Below are 20,910 nucleotides of genomic sequence, written 5' to 3'. Positions count from 1 at the left end.
TACTTGGTAAACACTTGAATGCAACATTCTTACTATTAATGTACTTAATAGACATTTGAACGCAACACTCTCGTTTATGTTTTACTTGGTAAACACTTGAACACAACATTCTTACTTTTAATGTACTTAGTTGAAATTTAAATGCAACACTATTTTACTTGGTAAACACTTGAACACACCATCCTTACTATTGATGTACTTAATAGACATTTGAACGCAACACTCCCACTATTATTTTACATGGTAAACACTTGAACACAACATTCTTACTATTGATGTACTTAATAGACATTTGAACGCAACACTCCTGTTTATGTTTTACTTGGTAAACACTTGAACACAACATTCTTACTATTGATGTACTTAATAGACATTTGAACGCAACACTCCTGTTTATGTTTTACTTGGTAAACACTTGAACGCAACATTCTTACTATTGATGTACTTAGTAGACATTTGAACGCAACACTCTCGTTAATGTTTTACTTGGTAAACACTTGAACGCAACATTCTTACTATTGATGTACTTAATAGACATTTGAACGCAACACTCTCGTTTATGTTTTACTTGGTAAACACTTGAATGCAACATTCTTACTATTGATGTACTTAATAGACATTTGAACGCAACACTCTCGTTTATGTTTTACTTGGTAAACACTTGAACACAACATTCTTACTTTTAATGTACTTAGTAGAAATTTAAATGCAACACTATTTTACTTGGTAAACACTTGAACACACCATCCTTACTATTGATGTACTTAATAGACATTTGAACGCAACACTCCCACTATTATTTTACATGGTAAACACTTGAACACAACATTCTTACTATTGATGTACTTAATAGACATTTGAACGCAACACTCCTGTTTATGTTTTACTTGGTAAACACTTGAACGCAACATTCTTACTATTGATGTACTTAATAGACATATGAACCCAACACTCTCGTTTGTTTTATTTGGTAAACACTTGAACACAACATTCTTACTTTTAATGTACTTAGTTGAAATTTAAATGCAACACTATTTTACTTGGTAAACACTTGAACACACCATCCTTACTATTGATGTACTTAAAAGAGATTTGAACGCAACACTCCCACTATTATTTTACATGGTAAACACTTGAACACAACATTCTTACTATTGATGTACTTAATAGACATTTGAACGCAACACTCCTGTTTATGTTTTACTTGGTAAACACTTGAACGCAACATTCTTACTATTGATCTACTTAGTAGACATTTGAACGCAACACTCTCGTTTATGTTTTACTTGGTAAACATTTGAACACAACATTCTTAATTTTATTGTACTTAGTAGACATTTAAATGCAACACTATTTTACTTGGTAAACACTTGAACACACCATCCTTACTATTGATGTACTTAGTAGACATTTGAACGCAACACTCCCACTATTATTCTACTTGGTAAACACTTGAACACAACATTCTTACTATTGATGTACTTAATAGACATTTGAACGCAACAATCTCGTTATTGTTTTACTTGGTAAACACTTGAACACAACATTCTTACTTTTAATGTACTTAGTAGACATTTGAATGCAACACTATTATTTTACTTGGTAAACACTTGAACACACCATCCTTACTATTGATGTACTTAATAGACATTTGAACGCAACACTCCCACTATTATTTTACATGGTAAACACTTGAACACAACATTCTTACTATTGATGTACTTAATAGACATTTGAACGCAACACTCCTGTTTATGTTTTACTTGGTAAACACTTGAACGCAACATTCTTACTATTGATGTACTTAATAGACATTTGAACGCAACAATCTTGTTAATGTTTTACTTGGTAAACACTTGAACGCAACATTCTTACTATTGATCTACTTAGTAGACATTTGAACGCAACACTCTCGTTTATGTTTTACTTGGTAAACATATGAACACAACATTCTTAATTTTATTGTACTTAGTAGACATTTAAATGCAACACTATTTTACTTGGTAAACACTTGAACACACCATCCTTACTATTGATGTACTTAGTAGACATTTGAACGCAACACTCCCACTATTATTTTACTTGGTAAACACTTGAACACAACATTCTTACTATTGATGTACTTAATAGACATTTGAACGCAACAATCTCGTTATTGTTTTACTTGGTAAACACTTGAACACAACATTCTTAATTTTATTGTACTTAGTAGACATTTGAACGCAACACTCTTGTTTATGTTTTACTTGGTAAACATTTGAACACAACATTCTTACTTTTAATGTACTTAGTAGACATTTAAATGCAAAACTATTTTACTTGGTAAACACTTGAACACACCATCCTTACTATTGATGTACTTAATACACATTTGAAATGATGTACTTAATAGACATTTGAACGCAACAATCTCGTTTATGTTTTACTTGGTAAACATTTGAACACAACATTCTTACTTTTAATGTACTTAGTAGACATTTAAATGCAACACTATTTTACTTGGTAAACACTTGAACACACCATCCTTACTATTGATGTACTAAATAGACATTTGAACGCTACACTCCCACTATTATTTTACATGGTAAACACTTGAACACAACATTCTTACTATTGATGTACTTAATAGACATTTGAACGCAACAATCTCGTTAATGTTTTACTTGGTAAACACTTGAACGCAACATTCTTACTATTGATCTACTTAGTAGACATTTGAACGCAACACTCTCGTTTATGTTTTACTTGGTAAACATTTGAACACAACATTCTTAATTTTATTGTACTTAGTAGACATTAAAATGCAACACTATTTTACTTGGTAAACACTTGAACACACCATCCTTACTATTGATGTACTTAGTAGACATTTGAACGCAACACTCCCACTATTATTTTACTTGGTAAACACTTGAACACAACATTCTTACTATTGATGTACTTAGTAGACATTTGAACGCAACACTCCCACTATTATTTTACTTGGTAAACACTTGAACACAACATTCTTACTATTGATGTACTTAATAGACATGTGAACGCAACAATCTCGTTATTGTTTTACTTGGTAAACACTTGAACACAACATTTTTACTTTTAATGTACTTAGTAGACATTTGAATGCAACACTATTATTTTACTTGGTAAACACTTGAACACACCATCCTTACTATTGATGTACTTAATAGACATTTGAACGCAACACTCTCGTTTATGTTTTACTTGGTAAACATTTGAACACAACATTCTTAATTTTATTGTACTTAGTAGACATTTAAATGCAACACTATTTTACTTGGTAAACACTTGAACACACCATCCTTACTATTGATGTACTTAATAGACATTTGAACGCTACACTCCCACTATTATTTTACATAGTAAACACTTGAACACAACATTCTTACTATTGATGTGCTTAATAGACATTTGAACGCAACACTCCCACTATTATTTTACCTGGTAAACACTTGAACACAACATCCTTACTATTGATGTACTTAATAGACATTTGAACGCAACACTCCTGTTTATGTTTTACATGGTAAACACTTGAACGCAACATTCTTACTATTGATGTACCTAGTAGACATTTGAACGCAACACTCTCGTTAATGTTTTACTTGGTAAACACTTGAACGCAACATTCTTACTATTGATCTACTTAGTAGACATTTGAACGCAACACTCTCGTTTATGTTTTACTTAGTAAACATTTGAAAACAACATTCTTACTTTTAATGTACTTAGTAGACATTTGAATGCAACACTATTATTTTACATGGTAAACACTTGAACACAACATTCTTACTATTGATGTACTTAATAGACATTTGAACGCAACACTCCTGTTTATGTTTTACTTGGTAAACACTTGAACGCAACATTCTTACTATTGATGTACTTAGTGGACATTTGAACGCAACACTCTCGTTAATGTTTTACTTGGTAAACACTTGAACGCAATATTCTTACTATTGATCTACTTAGTAGACATTTGAACGCAACACTCTCGTTAATGTTTTACTTGGTAAACACTTGAACGCAATATTCTTACTATTGATCTACTTAGTAGACATTTGAACGCAACAATCTCGTTTATGTTTTACTTGGTAAACATTTGAAAAGAACATTCTTACTTTTAATGTACTTAGTAGACATTTGAATGCAACACTATTATTTTACTTGGTAAACACTTGAACACACCATCCTTACTGTTGATGTACTTAGTAGACATTTGAACGCAACACTCTCGTTTATGTTTTACTTGGTAAACACTTGAACGCAACATTTTACTATTGATGTACTTCAGGGGTGTCCAAAGTGCGGCCCAGGGGCCATTTGCGGCCCGCAGGTCATTTTTTAACGGCCCCACGGCACATTTTAAAAATACGATTGGAAAAAATTAAAAACATAAAAAACAATATAAAAGAGCAAACAGGTGAAATGTAACAAGAAAATGTTGCAATGTTTACTCTAATAACCCAAAGCTGCCATGCAGGCTGTTTCTTTCTTTAAAAAATAATAATGAATCAAAATCAATGTCATTATGAATTATTGACCTATTCAAGGCTCCAATTACGTCACATTAAATATTCCACTTTGAGATATTTTTTGAGGAAAATGTTGCATATTTTGTGTTTGCCATACAAAAAACTGAGCTGTTTTTTTTTAAAGAAGGGCCTCAAACGAACAAACAAAAAACATAAACAACAATAAAATGTATAATTGGCGGATAGATCTGAAGTTGAGATTATTGAGATTATTGTGTTAAAAGTAAACAGTAAAAAAAAAAATTACAATTTATTTTTTAACACTTTAGTGCAGACCTGGGCATTCTGCGGCCCGCGGGCCGCATCCGGCCCTTTGTGCGTCCCTGTCCGGCCCGCGTGAGGCCAATTATAAATTACAAAATAAATTTTAAAAAGTATCTATGTCGAGTGTGCAATACAACGGTGCTGCTTTTGTTTTGAAAATCGTTATTTGTATTACTTCCGTTGTGAGTGAATGTGAACAGCTGCAATCATTAATTACAAAATAAAGTTGAAAAAACATCTATGTCGTGCGCGCAATACAACTGTGCTGCTTTTATTTTGAAAAGTATTATTTATGGGCGTGTGTCCGTGTGTAACCTGCGAGTGAAGGTGCACATTCAGCGACAAGTGATGCACGGTTTACACCCGAGACGCTAAAAAGAGAAAAGTTGATGAAGAATGGCGTGTTTCCAACAAGACATGCAACGTTCCCTCTAAAGTGCGTGCCTGCGCAATTGCGCACTGCTCAAGCGTCTGCTGCGCGCAGCAAATATATGCCGCGCACCAAATCAAATCCCATCTGAATTCTAAACAAAATAAACATATTTATTCTATGTAATTTTGCAATGCAGCTTTGAGTGACAGTGACAACAAGCGGACCTAACGGTGTTCGTCAACACCGTTCAATTGAACACCGTTCAATTATTGTAACGTCTATCGAGATGCTTCGAGGCCAGGAATTATATCGATCACTTTATTGAGCAAAACTGTTTATATTCGACCATAACCACACCAAAAACATAAGTAAAACACTTCTATCTCGAAAAACTAGTCATTTTCTGCCGTACAAACCAGGCCAAAACCAACTTGTCATCTGTCACCAACACGCATAGCACTAAACCACTGGTGCGTTTATGGCCACACAAAAAGTCGGACAACTCAAACACCACACAAAGTTACACTATGACTCCTCAGTCATACGTGTACTTATTTTACTGTCATTTATTATTAATGTTAATTGATTTATATTAGTCATGGAATGCTGTTACACACACTATGTTGAAGTATTACCATTATTATTAATTATTATTATTATTATTTATCTTACGGTATATATCAAAAATAATATTGAGCAAAATTTTATTGAAATATTGTCGATGTGGCCCTCCAGCAGTGCTCGGGTTGCTCATGCGGCCCCCGGTAAAAATTAATTGCCCACCCCTGCTTTAGTGAGTAGGACCCTTTTGGATCCCCAATCATTTTAGTGTGATTTGTTTTTAAGTGTCATTGCTCAAAAAATAATAATGAATCAAAATCAATGGTGTTATGAGTTATTGACCTTTTTAAGGCTACAATTATTATATAACATCAAATATTCTACTTGAAAATTTTATTGGGTGAAAATATTGCATATTTTGTGTTTTTTCCATAAAAAACTGGGTTTTCTTTGACAAAAAGAGTATACGACTTAAATCTTTAAAAACGTTATATTGACAGATAGACCTAATGTTGATCTAGAGATTTAAAACTTGAATAATAATAAAAATAATAATACTGCTATTTTTTTGACCAAAACTCTTTGGGGTCCCCAGGATCAAGCCTGAGTGGAGGCCTAAATGGATATTTTTTATACATATATCGTATTGGTTTTTTAAATAAAAAATATCAAAATGGCCCCCGCTTGCTTTGATTTTTCAGTGTGCGGCCCTCAGTGGAAAAAGTTTGGACACCCCTGATGTACTTAATAGACATTTGAACGCAACAATCTCGTTAATGTTTTAATGTTCAAACAACAAAACCAACACAGTGCATAAACTCACAACAAATTACACACCTACGCACCAGTCAGCTGTTGCCGTATCCGTAATACGCCAATAGGGAGAAGTTTGTATTTACACGATGAGTCGGGTGTGTCTTGACCTCCGCCGAACCCCTAGTGTTCAATCGAACCCAGGTTAAGAACCACTGCCTTATAGTATGATTCACATTCAGAATGTTCCATCCTTCTATATATGCTAGTTGGAGTTGCAGACAACTTCATTACTGCTAAATAGCAGTTTTCAGTAATGTCACAGAAGATGCAGGATTTGCTTGAACATTTAAGTGGTGAAACTTCCTATAAGAGGACAGCTGTAGTGCTGTATTCTGACAATCGTGTCATATTTACTTTCAACTTTTTTTTTTTTTTAAATGGTCCTCAGTAGGCACGTACAAATTTGTGTGAATTATGCAAAATGATTTAAATGTGGTCCCCATGAACCATATGAACTCTTTTTCCCCAGGGGCCCCAGTAAGAATGATCAGCACATTACTTCATCAATCCAGAGATTTAAAGACGTGTATGAGCTAGCTGGGCAGTGGACATTTTACCTCATTTTTTAATGCCTCCACAACCTGTAGAAAGGGTGGTCCTCACAAGTCATGATCAAAAACTTGGTCCCCATTCCAATTGATAACCAGTATATGTGTTTGTGTGTGTGTGTGTGTGTGTGTGTGTGTGTGTGTGTGTGTGTGTGTGTGTGTGTGTGTGTGTGTGTGTGTGTGTGTGTGTGTGTGTGAGACAAATAAGGGAGCAGGAAGTGATGACAGGGTGGAGGAAGGGAAGGTTGGATAGAAGTGAAGAAAAAGGAGGACAAAGACAAGCTCGTTAGTGTGCTGTAAAGATGGTGGATGTGATCATTAGTGAGGGATCGCACTTTGCTGATGTTTGTACTCCCACTTCTTCTGCGAAAAGGATCATGGGTAAAAAAAAAAAAAAAATCCCTTTTCACATTTTTTTGTTTCAGTCTCTCACAAAGTTGATGAGAGGTGACACACTAATGAAACATTAGCTGTCTGTCACACACAAGGTCCGACTCATCTCCACCATCATGGTTAAAAGACCTGGGTGAAGTCTCCTGATCATTGCAAATATTCAAATAACACTGCCCGTTCTTTGTGCCGTTGTTATTTGCAAAATACATTTTCTGACGAGTGACGTCATCCAGCCCCCCCACCTCGTCAAAACCTCCCCAAACGTGTCCATTCGTTTGTGCTGATTTGTGCCAAACATTTATTGGTTAACTATTATAGTTTTTTTGTTAACTGTTAGTTGTGTTATTAACTATTATAGTTTGTATGTTATTAACTATGAGTTATGTTATCAACTATTATAGTTGTTATGTTATTAACTATTATAGTTATGTTATTAACTATTATAGTTTTTATGTTATTAACTATCAGAGTTTTTATGTTATTATAGTTTTTGTATTATTAAATCATATAGTTTTTGTGTTATTAACTATTATAGTTTTTATGTTATTAAATATCATAATTTGTATGTTATTATATATTTTTTTTATGAATGAATGAATGAATGTATGTATTCTGGCAGACAGACATATATAGCAACACTTCCTCACTCTTTGTAATTTGACAGACATGCAACGGCAGCCACCGAAAAGGGATACGGGAAAAAAGCAAGAATGCTTATCCATGTCCCGCCCCTAATTTACAATCAACTTATATGTTGGTTATATAGTCCAAGTTTCAACAGCAGATTTGATGGATACATGACAATTTCAGAAGAAGTATAACATGTGATAATGGATGATAATGACAAGTCAGTATACATACACCAATATGGATATATTTTGTTTGATTCATTGATTATTTTTTTTTTCTTAGTCCGCATGATGTCCAATTCATGAACCAATTTTTCCATGTCGTCATTTATGTCAATGTGATGGCTATTAAATCAAATAGTTTTTATATTATTAACTATTATAGTTTTATATAATTAACTATTATAGTTATAATATTAACTATCATAGTTTTTATGTTATTAACAATTATAGTTATATTAACTCTTATAGTTTTGTTATTAACTATTATAGTTATGTTATTAACTATTATAGTTTTTATGTTATTAACAATTATAGTTATATTAACTCTTATAGTTTTATGTTATTAACTATTATAGTTTTTATATTATTGACTTATAGTTTTTATGTCATTAAATCAAATAGTTTTTATATTATTAACTATTATAGTTTTTATGTTATTAACTATTATAGTTATGTTATTAACAATTGAGTTTTTATATTATTAACTATTATAGTTATAATATTAACTATTAGTTTTTAACAATTATAGTTATGATATTAACTCTTATAGTTTTATGTTATTAACTATTATAGTTATGTTATTAACTATTATAGTTTTTATATTATTGACTATTATAGTTTTTATGTCATTAACAATTATAGTTTTTATATGATTAACTATTATAGTTTGTATATGATTAACTAGTATAGTTTTTATTAACTATTATATATTTTTGATTATTAACTATTATAGTTATGTTATTAACTGGTATATTTTTTATGTTATTATAGTTTTTGTATTATTAAATCAAATAGTTGTTATATTACTACCTATTATAATTGTTATGCTATTAACTATTATAGTTTTTATGTTATTAACTATCATAGTTTTTATATTATTATAGTTTTTGTATTATTAAATCAAATAGTTTTTATATTATTACCTATTATAGTTGTTATGTTATTAACTATTATAGTTTTTATGTTATTAACTATTGTAGTTTTTATATTATTACCTATTATAGTTGTTATGTTATTAACTATTATAGTTTTTATGTTATTAACTATTGTAGTTTTTATATTAACTATTGTAGTTTTTATATTATGAACTATTATAGTCATGTTATGAAATAGTATAGTTTTTATATTAACTTTTTTAGTTTGTATATCATAACTATTATAGTTGTTATGTTATTAACTATTTGAGTTTTTATATTATTAAATCGAATAGTTTTTATATTAACTATTATAGTTTTTATTTCATTAACTATTATAGTTTTTATGTTATTAACTATTATTGTTTTTATGTTATTAACTATTTTAATTGTTATATTATTAACTATTATAGTTATTATGTTATTAACTATTATAGCTTTTATATTATTAAATTGTATAGTTTTTATATTATTAAATCGTATAGTTTTTATATTATTAACTATTATAGTTTTTATGTAATGAACTATTGTAGTTTTTAGGTAATTAACTATTATAGTTATGTTATTAACTATTATAGTTTTTATATTATTAACTATTATAGTTTTTATGTTAACTATTATAGTTTTTATATTATTAACTAATATAGTTTTTATATTAACTATTATAGTTGTTATATTATTAACTATTATAATTTTGTATGTTATTAACTATTATAGTTTCTATAATAATAGCTATTATTGTTTTTATGTTATTAACAATTATAATTTTTGTGTTAACCTTTTATGATTCAAAATCTCGCCAAACTTCAATCAATCAAAGTTTCTTCGTTCATCACGCGTGTCTGGAAGAGCTGCACAAACCCCGACAACACCCCCTGATCTGGACCCACATCTAAGCAAGGAAAAACTCCAAAAGCCCAAAATGGGAAGGAGAAGAAAGGTTGTGAAGGTAAGGTGGGGGTGAGCGGCTGCAATGGATGCCAGTTGGCTACAGTTCATTCATTCTTCATGATCATGTCCCATTTGTTTGTCTAACTATTATACTTTTTATGTAATAGTGCTGGTTATGAACAATAACACCTTATTAACATAACAACTGTAATAGTTAGAGAACAAATGTTCACAGCACAAACGAAGGAGACAAGTTTGGGAGGTCTTGACTGGGTGGGCTGGATGACGTCACTAGTCAGAAAATGTGTTGTAGAATAAGTTACAAACCGTAATGGCACAAAAAAAGGGCAGTGTTATTTGAATATTTGCAATGATAAGAGGCACATGCAGCGTCAAAACAAGCACAAAGAAAGGCAGTTATAAATATGTCCACTAGGTGGTGCTAATTCACAAACATATGGACAAAAGTATCGGGTCACAGCTTTCACCAAAGGACTGAGTGGCGTGTTTGGACTATTTGGGAACACTTTGGGGAACACCTGTGTCTGTTCCCGGTGCACGAAGGCTGAAATGTTGCGGGAAGATCTTTTAGCTGCAAAGACGCTTCTTCAAAGAAGCTCCTAGCAGACGTCACACGCTCCATCTGCTGGAAATGAAATGTGCTTCAAGAAAAAATAAAACGGAAGAAAAGATGTCCTTGGTGTTAGAAAGGGAATGTGAACGTTCTCCCACCAAGCAGCTGTCTTTTCATCTTTTCTCTCCACTCATTGTAGTGATGCTGCTCACCTCTCACCAACACATAGTGTGTGTGTGTGTGTGTGTGTGTGTGTGTGTGTGTGTGGCACTGAGCAAATTCAACCTGTTGGTTTTGTAAAGCTGCATCAGGCGAAGAGTGAGTCACTTTTCACAGCATCCATCTTTAGGAGTGCCTGTAAGATATATTAAATATGTACAGTAGATGAATACTGTTATGTAAGGTCATCGTGATAAAGAATCACATTGTTATATCTGAGCGATGGTGCAGGACATTGTAAGCTTTTGCTTCTTCCCGCTCCTTTTCGGACACACGCCATGTTATTAGGGCCCGAGCAGCGAGCAAGTCCTATATTGAAATTAGAGATGTCCGATAATGGCTTTTTTGCCGATATTCCGATATTGTCCAACTCTTAATTACCGATTCCGATATCAACCGATACCGATATATACAGTTGTGGAATTAACACATTATTATGCCTAATTTTGTTGTGATGCCCCGCTGAATACATTAAACAATGTAACAAGGTTTTCCAAAATAAATCAACTCAAGTTGTGGGGGAAAAAAATGCCAACATGGCACTGCCATATTTATTATTTAAGTCACAAAGTGCTTTTTTTTTTTTTAACATGCCTCAAAACAGCAGCTTGGAATTTGGGTCATGCTCTCCCTGAGAGAGCATGAGGAGGTTGAGGTGGGCGGGGGGTAGCGGGGGGTGTATATTGTAGCGTCCTGGAAGAGTTAGTGCTGCAAGGGGTTCTGGGTATTTGTTTTGTTGTGTTACGGTGCGGATGTTCTCCCAAAATGTGTTTGTCATTCTTGTTTGGTGTGGGTTCACAGTGTGGCGCATATTTGTAACGGTGTTAAAGTTGTTTATACGGCCAACCTCAGTGTGACCTGTATGGCTGTTCACTTGTGTGTGTGAAAAGCCGCATATATTATGTGACTGGGTTGGCATGCAAAGGCAGTGCCTTTAAGGTTTATTGGCGCTCTGTACTTCTCCCTACGTCCGTGTACACAGCGGCATTTTAAAAAGTCATTTATTTTACTTTTTGAAATCGATACCGGTAATTTCCGATAATACATTTTAAAGCATTTATCGGCCGATAATATCGGCAGTCCAATAATATTGGACATCCCTAATTGAAATTGATGTCTTTTCTTCTTCTTTATGTTTGGACGCCTTTTTGAGGCCCTTAATGGGGAACTTTAAACGTTGCCTATCGTTCACAATCATTATGAGAGACAAGAAGGCAAAAGGTTTTTGTTTTTTTTTGCTTTCTAACATAAAAAACTCATCTCATTCTTGGTGGCTAGCAACGCAGCTAATGGGAGCAATCAGTTCTACCTCTAAATCACTCTAAAATGCATTCAAAACCCGTCAACAATACTTCATTTACGTTCTGTAAGCTGTATAATAACCAAGCTGTAGCGACATTGTTATTGTAAGAGCAAACACTGAGGAACTATTTTTCTAGCGTACTAACACATCGGCGTGCTTCGGTATCAGCTGTAAAAGCAAACTACGGCAAGAGATAAGCAAGCTTCTACAACAACACAAACTGTGTTTGAGTTTGTAATGCACAACACTGTGATAGGACACCAGTCTGTACTGACTGACAAACTTAAACAATCATATTCCAGTATTTGAAAGTATTGGCCCACATTTGATGTTTTGTTTGTACACAACTAGTTTGACAGTGTATGTGCTGTAGCTGTAATAACACCCATGACGTGCTGAGTGTATCATGATCAATATTAACAGTGACTCGCTTGATGGACAGTGAGTCACTGCATATTACATACACCACTTGGTGTGTATGAATGTCTGTTTGGTCCAGCTGGCCAGGGACGTTTTTTTCCAGTTTATTTGAGTAAGTGCTCCATTTAGGTCAAAATAGCTTGGCTCCAAGTTCCATATTTATAGCGTCAAAATCGCTTTCATCCCCCTCTCCCAGCTTCCGTCTGCTCCAACGTCTAACTCTTCCTTCGTGCTCGCGTCTAGAAGCAACAGTTCATCCTCAGTATATTCCGTTTCAAAAAGATAAGGCTGGGAATCCAAGTCGTCTTCATTGTTTTTTACCAAGTCTGCCATGATTAGGACGGAAGTAGGAACACACATTTGTTGCCAGAAGTCAGACATGCGTTGCTATGGAAACAGAAATCAATTTGTGGAATAAATCAGTCCTGGAAATGATGAAGCTAAACAAAATATGGTAAATTTTGAACATATTACATATTGTTATGAAGGTGTCTATTACTACATTATATATACCGGTATATACTTGCAGTGTGTATATTGTACATATTACATATTGTTATGAAGGTGTCTGTTACTACATTATATATATACTTGCAGTGTGTATATAAAACATACTACATATTTTTATGAGGTGTCTGTTACTACATTATATATATACTTGCAGTGTGTATATTGTACATATTACATATTGTTAAGAAGGTGTCTGTTACAACATTATATATATACTTGCAGTGTGTGTATAAAATATATCACATATTATTATGAAAGTGTCTATTACTACATTATATATACATCGGTATATACTTGCAGTGTGTATATTGTACATATTACATATTGTTATGAAGGTGTTACTACGTTATATATATATACTTGCAGTCTGTATATAAAACATACTACATATTGTTATGAAGGTGTTTGTTACTACATTATATATATACTTGCAGTGTGTGTATAAAACATATTACATATTGTTATGAAGGTGTCTGTTACTACGTTATATATACAGTGGGGCAAAAAAGTATTTAGTCAGCCACCCATTGACAATCAATGGGTGGCTGACTAAATACTTTTTTGCCCCACTGTATATACTTGCAGTGTGTATATAAAATATATTACATATTGTTATGAAGGTGTCTATTACTACATTATATATACCGGTGTATATACTTGCAGTGTGTACATTGTACATATTACATATTGTTATGAAGGTGTTACTACGTTATATATATACTTGCAGTGTGTATATAAAACATATTGTTATGAAGGTGTCTGTTACTACATTATATATATACTTGCAGTGTGCATATAAAACATTGATGGAGGGTTTTGAAGACTGCAACAGTGATGCCCATTAATCGCATCTTTCAAGCGTTTTTGTTATAGTCTTTAAAATTGTAAAAAAAAAAAAAAGACGTGTGTTCTTGTCTCACATAACGATTGTGAACAATAGACAAAATTCCCAAAAAAGTACAGTACACCTTTAACGTGCACATAAAGTTCCAATGTTTTGCAGGCACGTCAGTTAAAAATGTAATATTTTTAGGGTCCTGAAAATGAAATTTCAAAAATGTGCTCTCTAGCGCCACCATCTGTCAGGACAGCATGCACATAGAAGTCGCAGGATTCCATGCCTGAAAACCAACAGGAAGGTTTTCGTCTTCCATTTTTCGGCAAATAAAAAGGGGGTCTTACTTGAACAAACTCCTCCTAGTTTTTTAAATTTTTGTTTACTTTGTTAAATTGTATAGATGGAGAGTACTTTTGCTTTTTGTGTTTGAAACAAAGTCAAGCTGAGACTTAAAATTGCATCATAAAACTTTTTTTTTAAACAATGGACTTCCAAAAGCAAAGAAAGTGTGTGTGTGTGTGTGTGTGTGTGTGTGCGTGCGTGTGGGTGCAAGTGTGTGTGTGGTGCTCTTTTCAGTAGCCTCTCTCAATACAGGACTGGAGCTGTGTTTCCATGGCAACAGTGACCCCTGGGAGTCAATTTTTTTTGTTGTTGCTCTCAAGCAGCCTTTTTAGACCCCCCCCCCCTGTTTACCTCCCTCCAAAATCACTCTGTCCTCGGTTCTTCACCGTGAATGTTTTGTTTTTGGCCCGGTCGTCATGGAGACGCGGCTCTGTGTTGTTGTTCTGAAAGCTCCAACTAACGTTGTTGTTGTCGTCGTCAGGCCAAGCTGATCGTCCCCAACAGCACGGCGGGGCTGATCATCGGGAAGGGCGGGGCCACCGTCAAGGCGGTGATGGAGCAGTCGGGCGCGTGGGTGCAGCTCTCCCAGAAGCCCGAGGGCATCAACCTGCAGGAGCGCGTGGTCACCATCAGCGGCGAGCCGGAGCAAAACCGCAAAGCGGTGGAGATCATCGTGCAGAAGATCCAGGAGGACCCTCAGAGCTCGTCCTGCCTCAACATCTCCTACTCCAACATCACCGGCCCCGTCGCCAACTCCAACCCCACCGGCTCGCCATACGCCAACTCCACCGAGGTCATGCCGTCAGCCGCGGCTGCAGCGGCAGCCACGGCGTCATCCTTGCTGGGCCAGGCCGGCCTGGCGGGGGTGGGCGCCTTCCCGACCACCATGTCCAGCCTGTCCGGCAACGACCTGCTGACCATCACGTCGGCTCTCAACACGCTGGCGAGCTACGGCTACAACACCAACTCGCTGGGTCTAGGCCTCAACCCTGCCGCCGCGTCAGGGGTGCTCGCCGCCGTGGCAGCCAACGCCAACCCGGCAGCGGCAGCCGCAGCTAACTTGTTAGCATCCTACGCCAACGATGCTTCCACCAGCGCCGGCCACCCGGCCGCAGGGCTGGGGGGCTTCTCCTTGGGGTCGCTGGCCGCCGCCACTGGCGCCACCAACGGCTACCTGAGCGCCGCCTCGCCACTGATGGCGTCGTCGCTGCTGGCTACGGAGAAGCTGGCGGAGGGAGCCAAGGAAGTGGTGGAGATCGCTGTGCCAGAAAATCTGGTGGGAGCCATCTTGGGAAAAGGAGGGAAGACGCTAGTGGAGTACCAGGAACTGACCGGCGCCAGGATCCAGATCTCCAAGAAAGGCGAGTTCATCCCCGGAACTCGGAACAGGAAGGTCACCATCACGGGCTCGCAGGCGGCGACGCAGGCGGCGCAGTACCTGATCAGCCAGCGGATCACCTACGAGCAGGGGGTGCGCGCCACCAACCCGCAGAAGGTGGGCTAACGCTGACAGCCAATCACCAGTGAGGAGGGGAAAAGAGGCAGGGCTCGGGGGAGGAGCGTAGAGCACGAATGTCAGACGGAACGGCGGCTTTTTCCTCTGCGTCTTTTCAGTATTCTCGACTACAAAAAAAATGTGCTGAGACGGCAAGGGGGAGGAGTTTTCACGCTGAAAAAAAACCAAGAAAAAAAAAGGTGTAAAATGTAAATAAGTTTTATTACTTAACGTCTTTCTGGATTTGTTCTTTGTTTTAATGTTTGATTTGGTAACTTAAGATGTTTGTGGACACGCTGAATGACAGGAAGTAGGGGAGTGGAGGGGGGAGGGGATGGCGTGGACTCTGCCCCCTCCCTTCCCCGACACCCCCGCCCTCTCATAGGGTTTTTCTTTTTCTTTTCTTTGCCCCTCCCCTTTTAGCCCCCTCTTGACCTGCCCCGCCCCCTTAACCAGGGCGGGGCGGGGCTGGATGACTGCAAAGTTGACAGGCGCGCACGCGAGGAAACGTAACGTCGGCGCCGCCGTCCCCTCGCGTGCGCGCGACGGCCACCCCTTGCCCCTTATCCCCCACCCCCGTGACGCCGAGGCGCACGCCGATGACCTCACGTAGCGCGCCAGCTGGCTAGCTGGGATGGACGCACGCGAGCGACGCCGTGACGACATGGTCGATATTTATTACCGAGGAGTTCACATCTCTGTCAGCGTGTGAATTCATCTTGAATGTAAATTTGTTTTAATTTAAAGGTTGGACTGCAGATGTCACATAGTCTAATATAATGATGTCTTATTTAAGAGAGGGCGCCACCTGGTGTGCGAGCAGGGAACACAACACTGGCAGCCTCGAGCAGCAGCAGCGTGGCGTCTCGGCAGCCATGTTGACCCGTGTCCCTAATGGGGAGCAATAGCACTTAGGACTAACTACTGACACACGCCAACACTGAAAGGCGGCGAGGGGGGCGGAGCCTCGAGCATACCGTGAAGGGAGATAGGCGCCCCCGTGTGGCGGACGCCAAGCCGCCCGACATGCTGTTTATTTTTTTTAGTGATTGTCTTGTGGTTGTTGTTTTGTTTTTTTACAGTCGCAGTACACTGAATCTTTGTCTTAATGCACTGTGAAGCGAGGGGGCGGGGCCTCGCCGCCTCCGAAGCGAGGGAGGGGAGGGCGGGGTCTGATGTCAGGGATGCAAACTGGATGACTTTTATATGGCAGGGAACACGTCTGACATTTCTATATGAATATTTACAGCGAAGGCCAGGGATGCAATGAACGACCTCGCGCAGGACAGAGGGTCGAGGGGCGGCGGCCTGTTGGGGTCAAAGGTCACCCGTCCTGCCGGAACAGCGGGCGGGGGGGGGTTTGTCGAAAAGGATTCTGGGAATTTTTTCATAAAAGCCCAAATTGAAGTGTGATGGAACGTAAACCAAAAAGTGGAGGAGGGGTGCGTTTGATTTGCTCGCCCACAGGAGGGCGAGGGAGGGGTGGCGGGGGGGTATGGCTCCTCCTCCTCCGAAGCAATGTGGCCCACATTGGCGGTGATGGTGTCACATGGCCAGCAAGGCTTTCTGGTAAGGAGGCTTCTTTACTCCATCTTTAACTCCATACACTCCTCCCCTTTCCCCCCCAACGCACCCCCCCATCCTGACTCCGCCTCCTCCTACCACATCGCTCCATGGGTGGCCATGATGCATGTCCTCTTCTTCTGCTGCTGCTGCTGCTGCTGCTTCTCCTGGGGAGACGCCGTGTGCCGCTAGAGGAAGTCAAGTTGTTGTTGTTGTTGTGTCGTCATGGCAACCACAGGAAGCCTGCCGCGAGTATTTTAGATGTTGTGTAGACAGTTTTGGAGCCAGGAAGTGGCCCCCGCACTTCCTGCATGGCTCCTGTGGGAGGGCCAGCGTTGTCCTGGAAGCAATACTTGTCGTCTCGTCCTTCTCTGCGCTTTCCGAGTAGCCGTAGATGTTTCTGTTCCTCCTTTTGTTTGCTGGGAAACGCTGCTAGGAAACGCTGAAAAAAATAAAATAAAAAGACATCCATTTCTAGCCGGAAATCGCCGACCACAGGTTGAAAAGTTTGGCGCCGTGCCAAAAGAGCTCTCCTTGATTTGATATCGCAGACGTACTTTTATACGAGGAAAATGTGAAACGTGCCAAATGACGCATATTTATCATTTCTAGAAAGTGTTAACGCAGCAGCACTCCATGAAACACTAACATAGCGATAGCTTAGCATTAGCATCATAATGCTGAAGAAAATGTGACGACTTAGCATTCTTAAACACAACTTTTTATAGGGACAAGGAAGATGTATTTTGTGGAAATAGATGTTCACTTTTTTGCACGTATATATACATATAAATATATATGAATATAAATATTGCATGACGTCAAGTGTGGACTTAAAAAAAAACAAAAAAACATGAAAAAAATAATTAGGCTGTGTGTGTCGTTCATTGTCACGTGTGGGGGGGAGGGGGGGCGGAGTCACAGATAAAGCGAACAAAATAACCAGAGAACAAAAAAAAAAATTGTTTTTGCACGTTTTTCGTCCAAAATATTTGGGCGTCGTCGGCTTTAAAACTTCTACCTTCTGTTTAATGCAAACCAGTATTCGGTTGTGGCAACACGCCCACTTCCTGTCACTCGCCAGTTGTTTTCAAACGAACAAAATTCGTTTTTTTTTTATGCACTAAAAGTTGACGTGCATTCATTCCTTGGACCCCCCCCCCTCCCCGCGGTGGGCGTGGCCGTGCCGGCGTAAACGTTGCGTAAACGTTGCGTAAACCCCCCAGATCAAAGACGCGCGGCAAACCGAACTCGGCGCGTCTCTTCCGCAGCCCCCGCCACGAGGGGACCCCCTTTTTTTTGTGTGTGTGTGTGTGTGTGTGTGAACGCCCCCCGACCCCACACCTGAAGGGGGGGGGGCGGGTCTAACGAACACCAGCAAGTAGAGCATTTGTCACGTCACTGTTTCTTCTCCTTTATTTTGCTGCTGGATGACTAACGACCAGATGCCATTTTTGTGTGTGTAGCCTGTTTATCCCCCCCCCCGCCCCCCATACACACACACACACACACTTATTTGCACTTTCACTGCCCCCCCCTCCCCCTCCCCCTCCTCCAGTGCCAAACTCCAAGGACACTGAAAAGGCGTCTTAGCGAGGCACCCATGAAGCCAGCATGCTCCGCCCCCTCATAACATGATGTCGCTCATGACACCGCCGACCAACAGCACCTCCTCCTCCTCACCCCCACCACCCCCCCCTACACACACCTCCACCAGGATTAACTCACCCCCCCCACACACCACCCCCCCCCCCCCCACCCCCCCGTCAGGTGGCACCTGTCAGCGCCTCCAAAGCAACCGCCGCTCATGCCAGCTGCTTTCCTAACTCTGTCATCTTCTTCAGCCGTGGGACCTCATTGATCGTGTGCCATAGTGTTGGGGGCACCTCTCACCCCCACTCCCCCCTCTTTGTCCACCCCTCCATCATTTTTCCTGGATGGGAAAGATTCATTTTTCTAACGACAATTCTTTTTTCTCCCCTCGTTTGTTTGTGGCGACGCCATGCCGAGTGTTGGCGCCATCCTCTGTCCTCCTCTTGAACTGTTTGAACTTTCACCCCTCCCCCCGCTCATGAACTTTACCCCCCCCCCCCCCCCCCCCCCCCCGTGTCCATCCAGCTGTTTGGGACAGTAACTCTTCATTCCATATGCCCGCCCCCTCCGGAAAAAAAACCAAACAAAAAAAAAATACTGTGCAATGCTCGCTGATGTGATTTCAACTCTTGCTTTGTCGCTCATCATCGAGGATGACTTAAAAAAACAAAACATTTGGACAAAAAGATGCAGAAAAAAAACACTAAACTGTTTCCTCACGTTTTTGTTCTCTCGTTGTAAATATTTTTGTTGGGGGGCGGCAGCATAAAGACGCTTGTTAGCTTGTAGCTGCTGTATTCCCATTTAGCTCGCTGTAGTAGTAGTAATAATAATAATAATAGGAGTCATTGCCAGTCATCGACCAGCGGGTGGCGCCACTGTCAGACATATCACTCGCCCGGCTCAGGTGTGCGCGTCCGGAGGCGGAGCTAACCTTTGTGCAATACAGTCTGGTTTACATGCAAGGTCAGCACATATCTCCAAGTATTACAACACGTGAGATTAGGAACGTGTCATTTCTTCACCGCATGGCTCTAAGCTCAACCCCCCCTGTTTTATGCTGCCCGCCCCATTTCCCACACATGAGCTATTTATTATTATTATTATCATGACTCACGAAATAACGGCAAGAAGAAGAGATACAAAAAAAAAACAGGGAAAGACTTGGGGGTAAAAAAAGGTGAATATTGTTTTTCTTTTGTTAGTATTAGTAGTTGCTTTTTAACAACATTCATTACCTGACGTAAAGAGTATTGAATATTTAATGTCACTGTAGCATTGTGTTTGTAAAGAAACTAGTGAGTTGTGTTTGTTGACTTGTGGATTACCAGTGAAGTGGGCCATCTAGTTCTAACAATATCTATGAGGTCATTTTCTAAGATTCTTATTTTGCCACGGCAACAGCAGCCATTATAAATGTTCATTTTAGCATCACCTGTCTTCTGTTGTCTTATTCTTCACCTTCCACCACACTCTGCATCATCACAGTAACACATCCGGGGTGGGGGAAGGCCAGTGTGTGTGCGTGTGTGTGTGAGAGAGGGCGGGTGGGGTCTGGGTGGTGGTGGGGGAGGGGTGTCGTGTCCAGTGTCCACCAACAAGCTAAAACCAGTCAGGCTTCCATAGCTTCTCATGGAACCTCCTGACGTTATAGCTGCAAACCCTCATCATGTGATCTGACTCAGCTCGACTGTCCATAACCCCACCCACCAACCACCCACCGCACCACCTCTCAGTCACCTGACCAAACCAAATCAACCAATCACTGTCCTCCCCACTGCTGCCTCTTCCTCTGCTGCACACCATGTGATGTTCTCCATCGATAACATGACTACTACTACTGTCACCTTGTCTGCAGGCCTGGGGGGTTCTCTCCGGTTCCCAAGTAA

General features: G+C 39.0%; 1 protein-coding gene across 4 annotated transcripts in view; it reads left to right on the top strand.

Moving 5' to 3' along the window:
* The window catches only part of LOC133658517 (RNA-binding protein Nova-1-like), a 123,166-nt gene extending 102,710 nt beyond the window's left edge, over positions 1-20,456 (top strand). For all 4 annotated transcript variants that reach the window (XM_062060641.1, XM_062060642.1, XM_062060640.1 and 1 more), the window contains one exon: positions 14,852-20,456. In XM_062060641.1, coding sequence (XP_061916625.1) covers positions 14,852-15,874 — 1,023 coding nt within the window. In that variant the 3' untranslated portion in view covers positions 15,875-20,456. The remainder of the gene's footprint in view (positions 1-14,851) is intronic.
* The last annotated feature ends 454 nt before the right edge of the window (positions 20,457-20,910 follow it).

This window comes from Entelurus aequoreus, linkage group LG10 (genome assembly GCF_033978785.1).
Source record: "Entelurus aequoreus isolate RoL-2023_Sb linkage group LG10, RoL_Eaeq_v1.1, whole genome shotgun sequence".
NCBI lineage: Eukaryota > Metazoa > Chordata > Actinopteri > Syngnathiformes > Syngnathidae > Entelurus > Entelurus aequoreus.
Note: the sequence above shows the minus strand (reverse complement) of the source record. Positions and strands in the feature narration are given on the sequence as shown.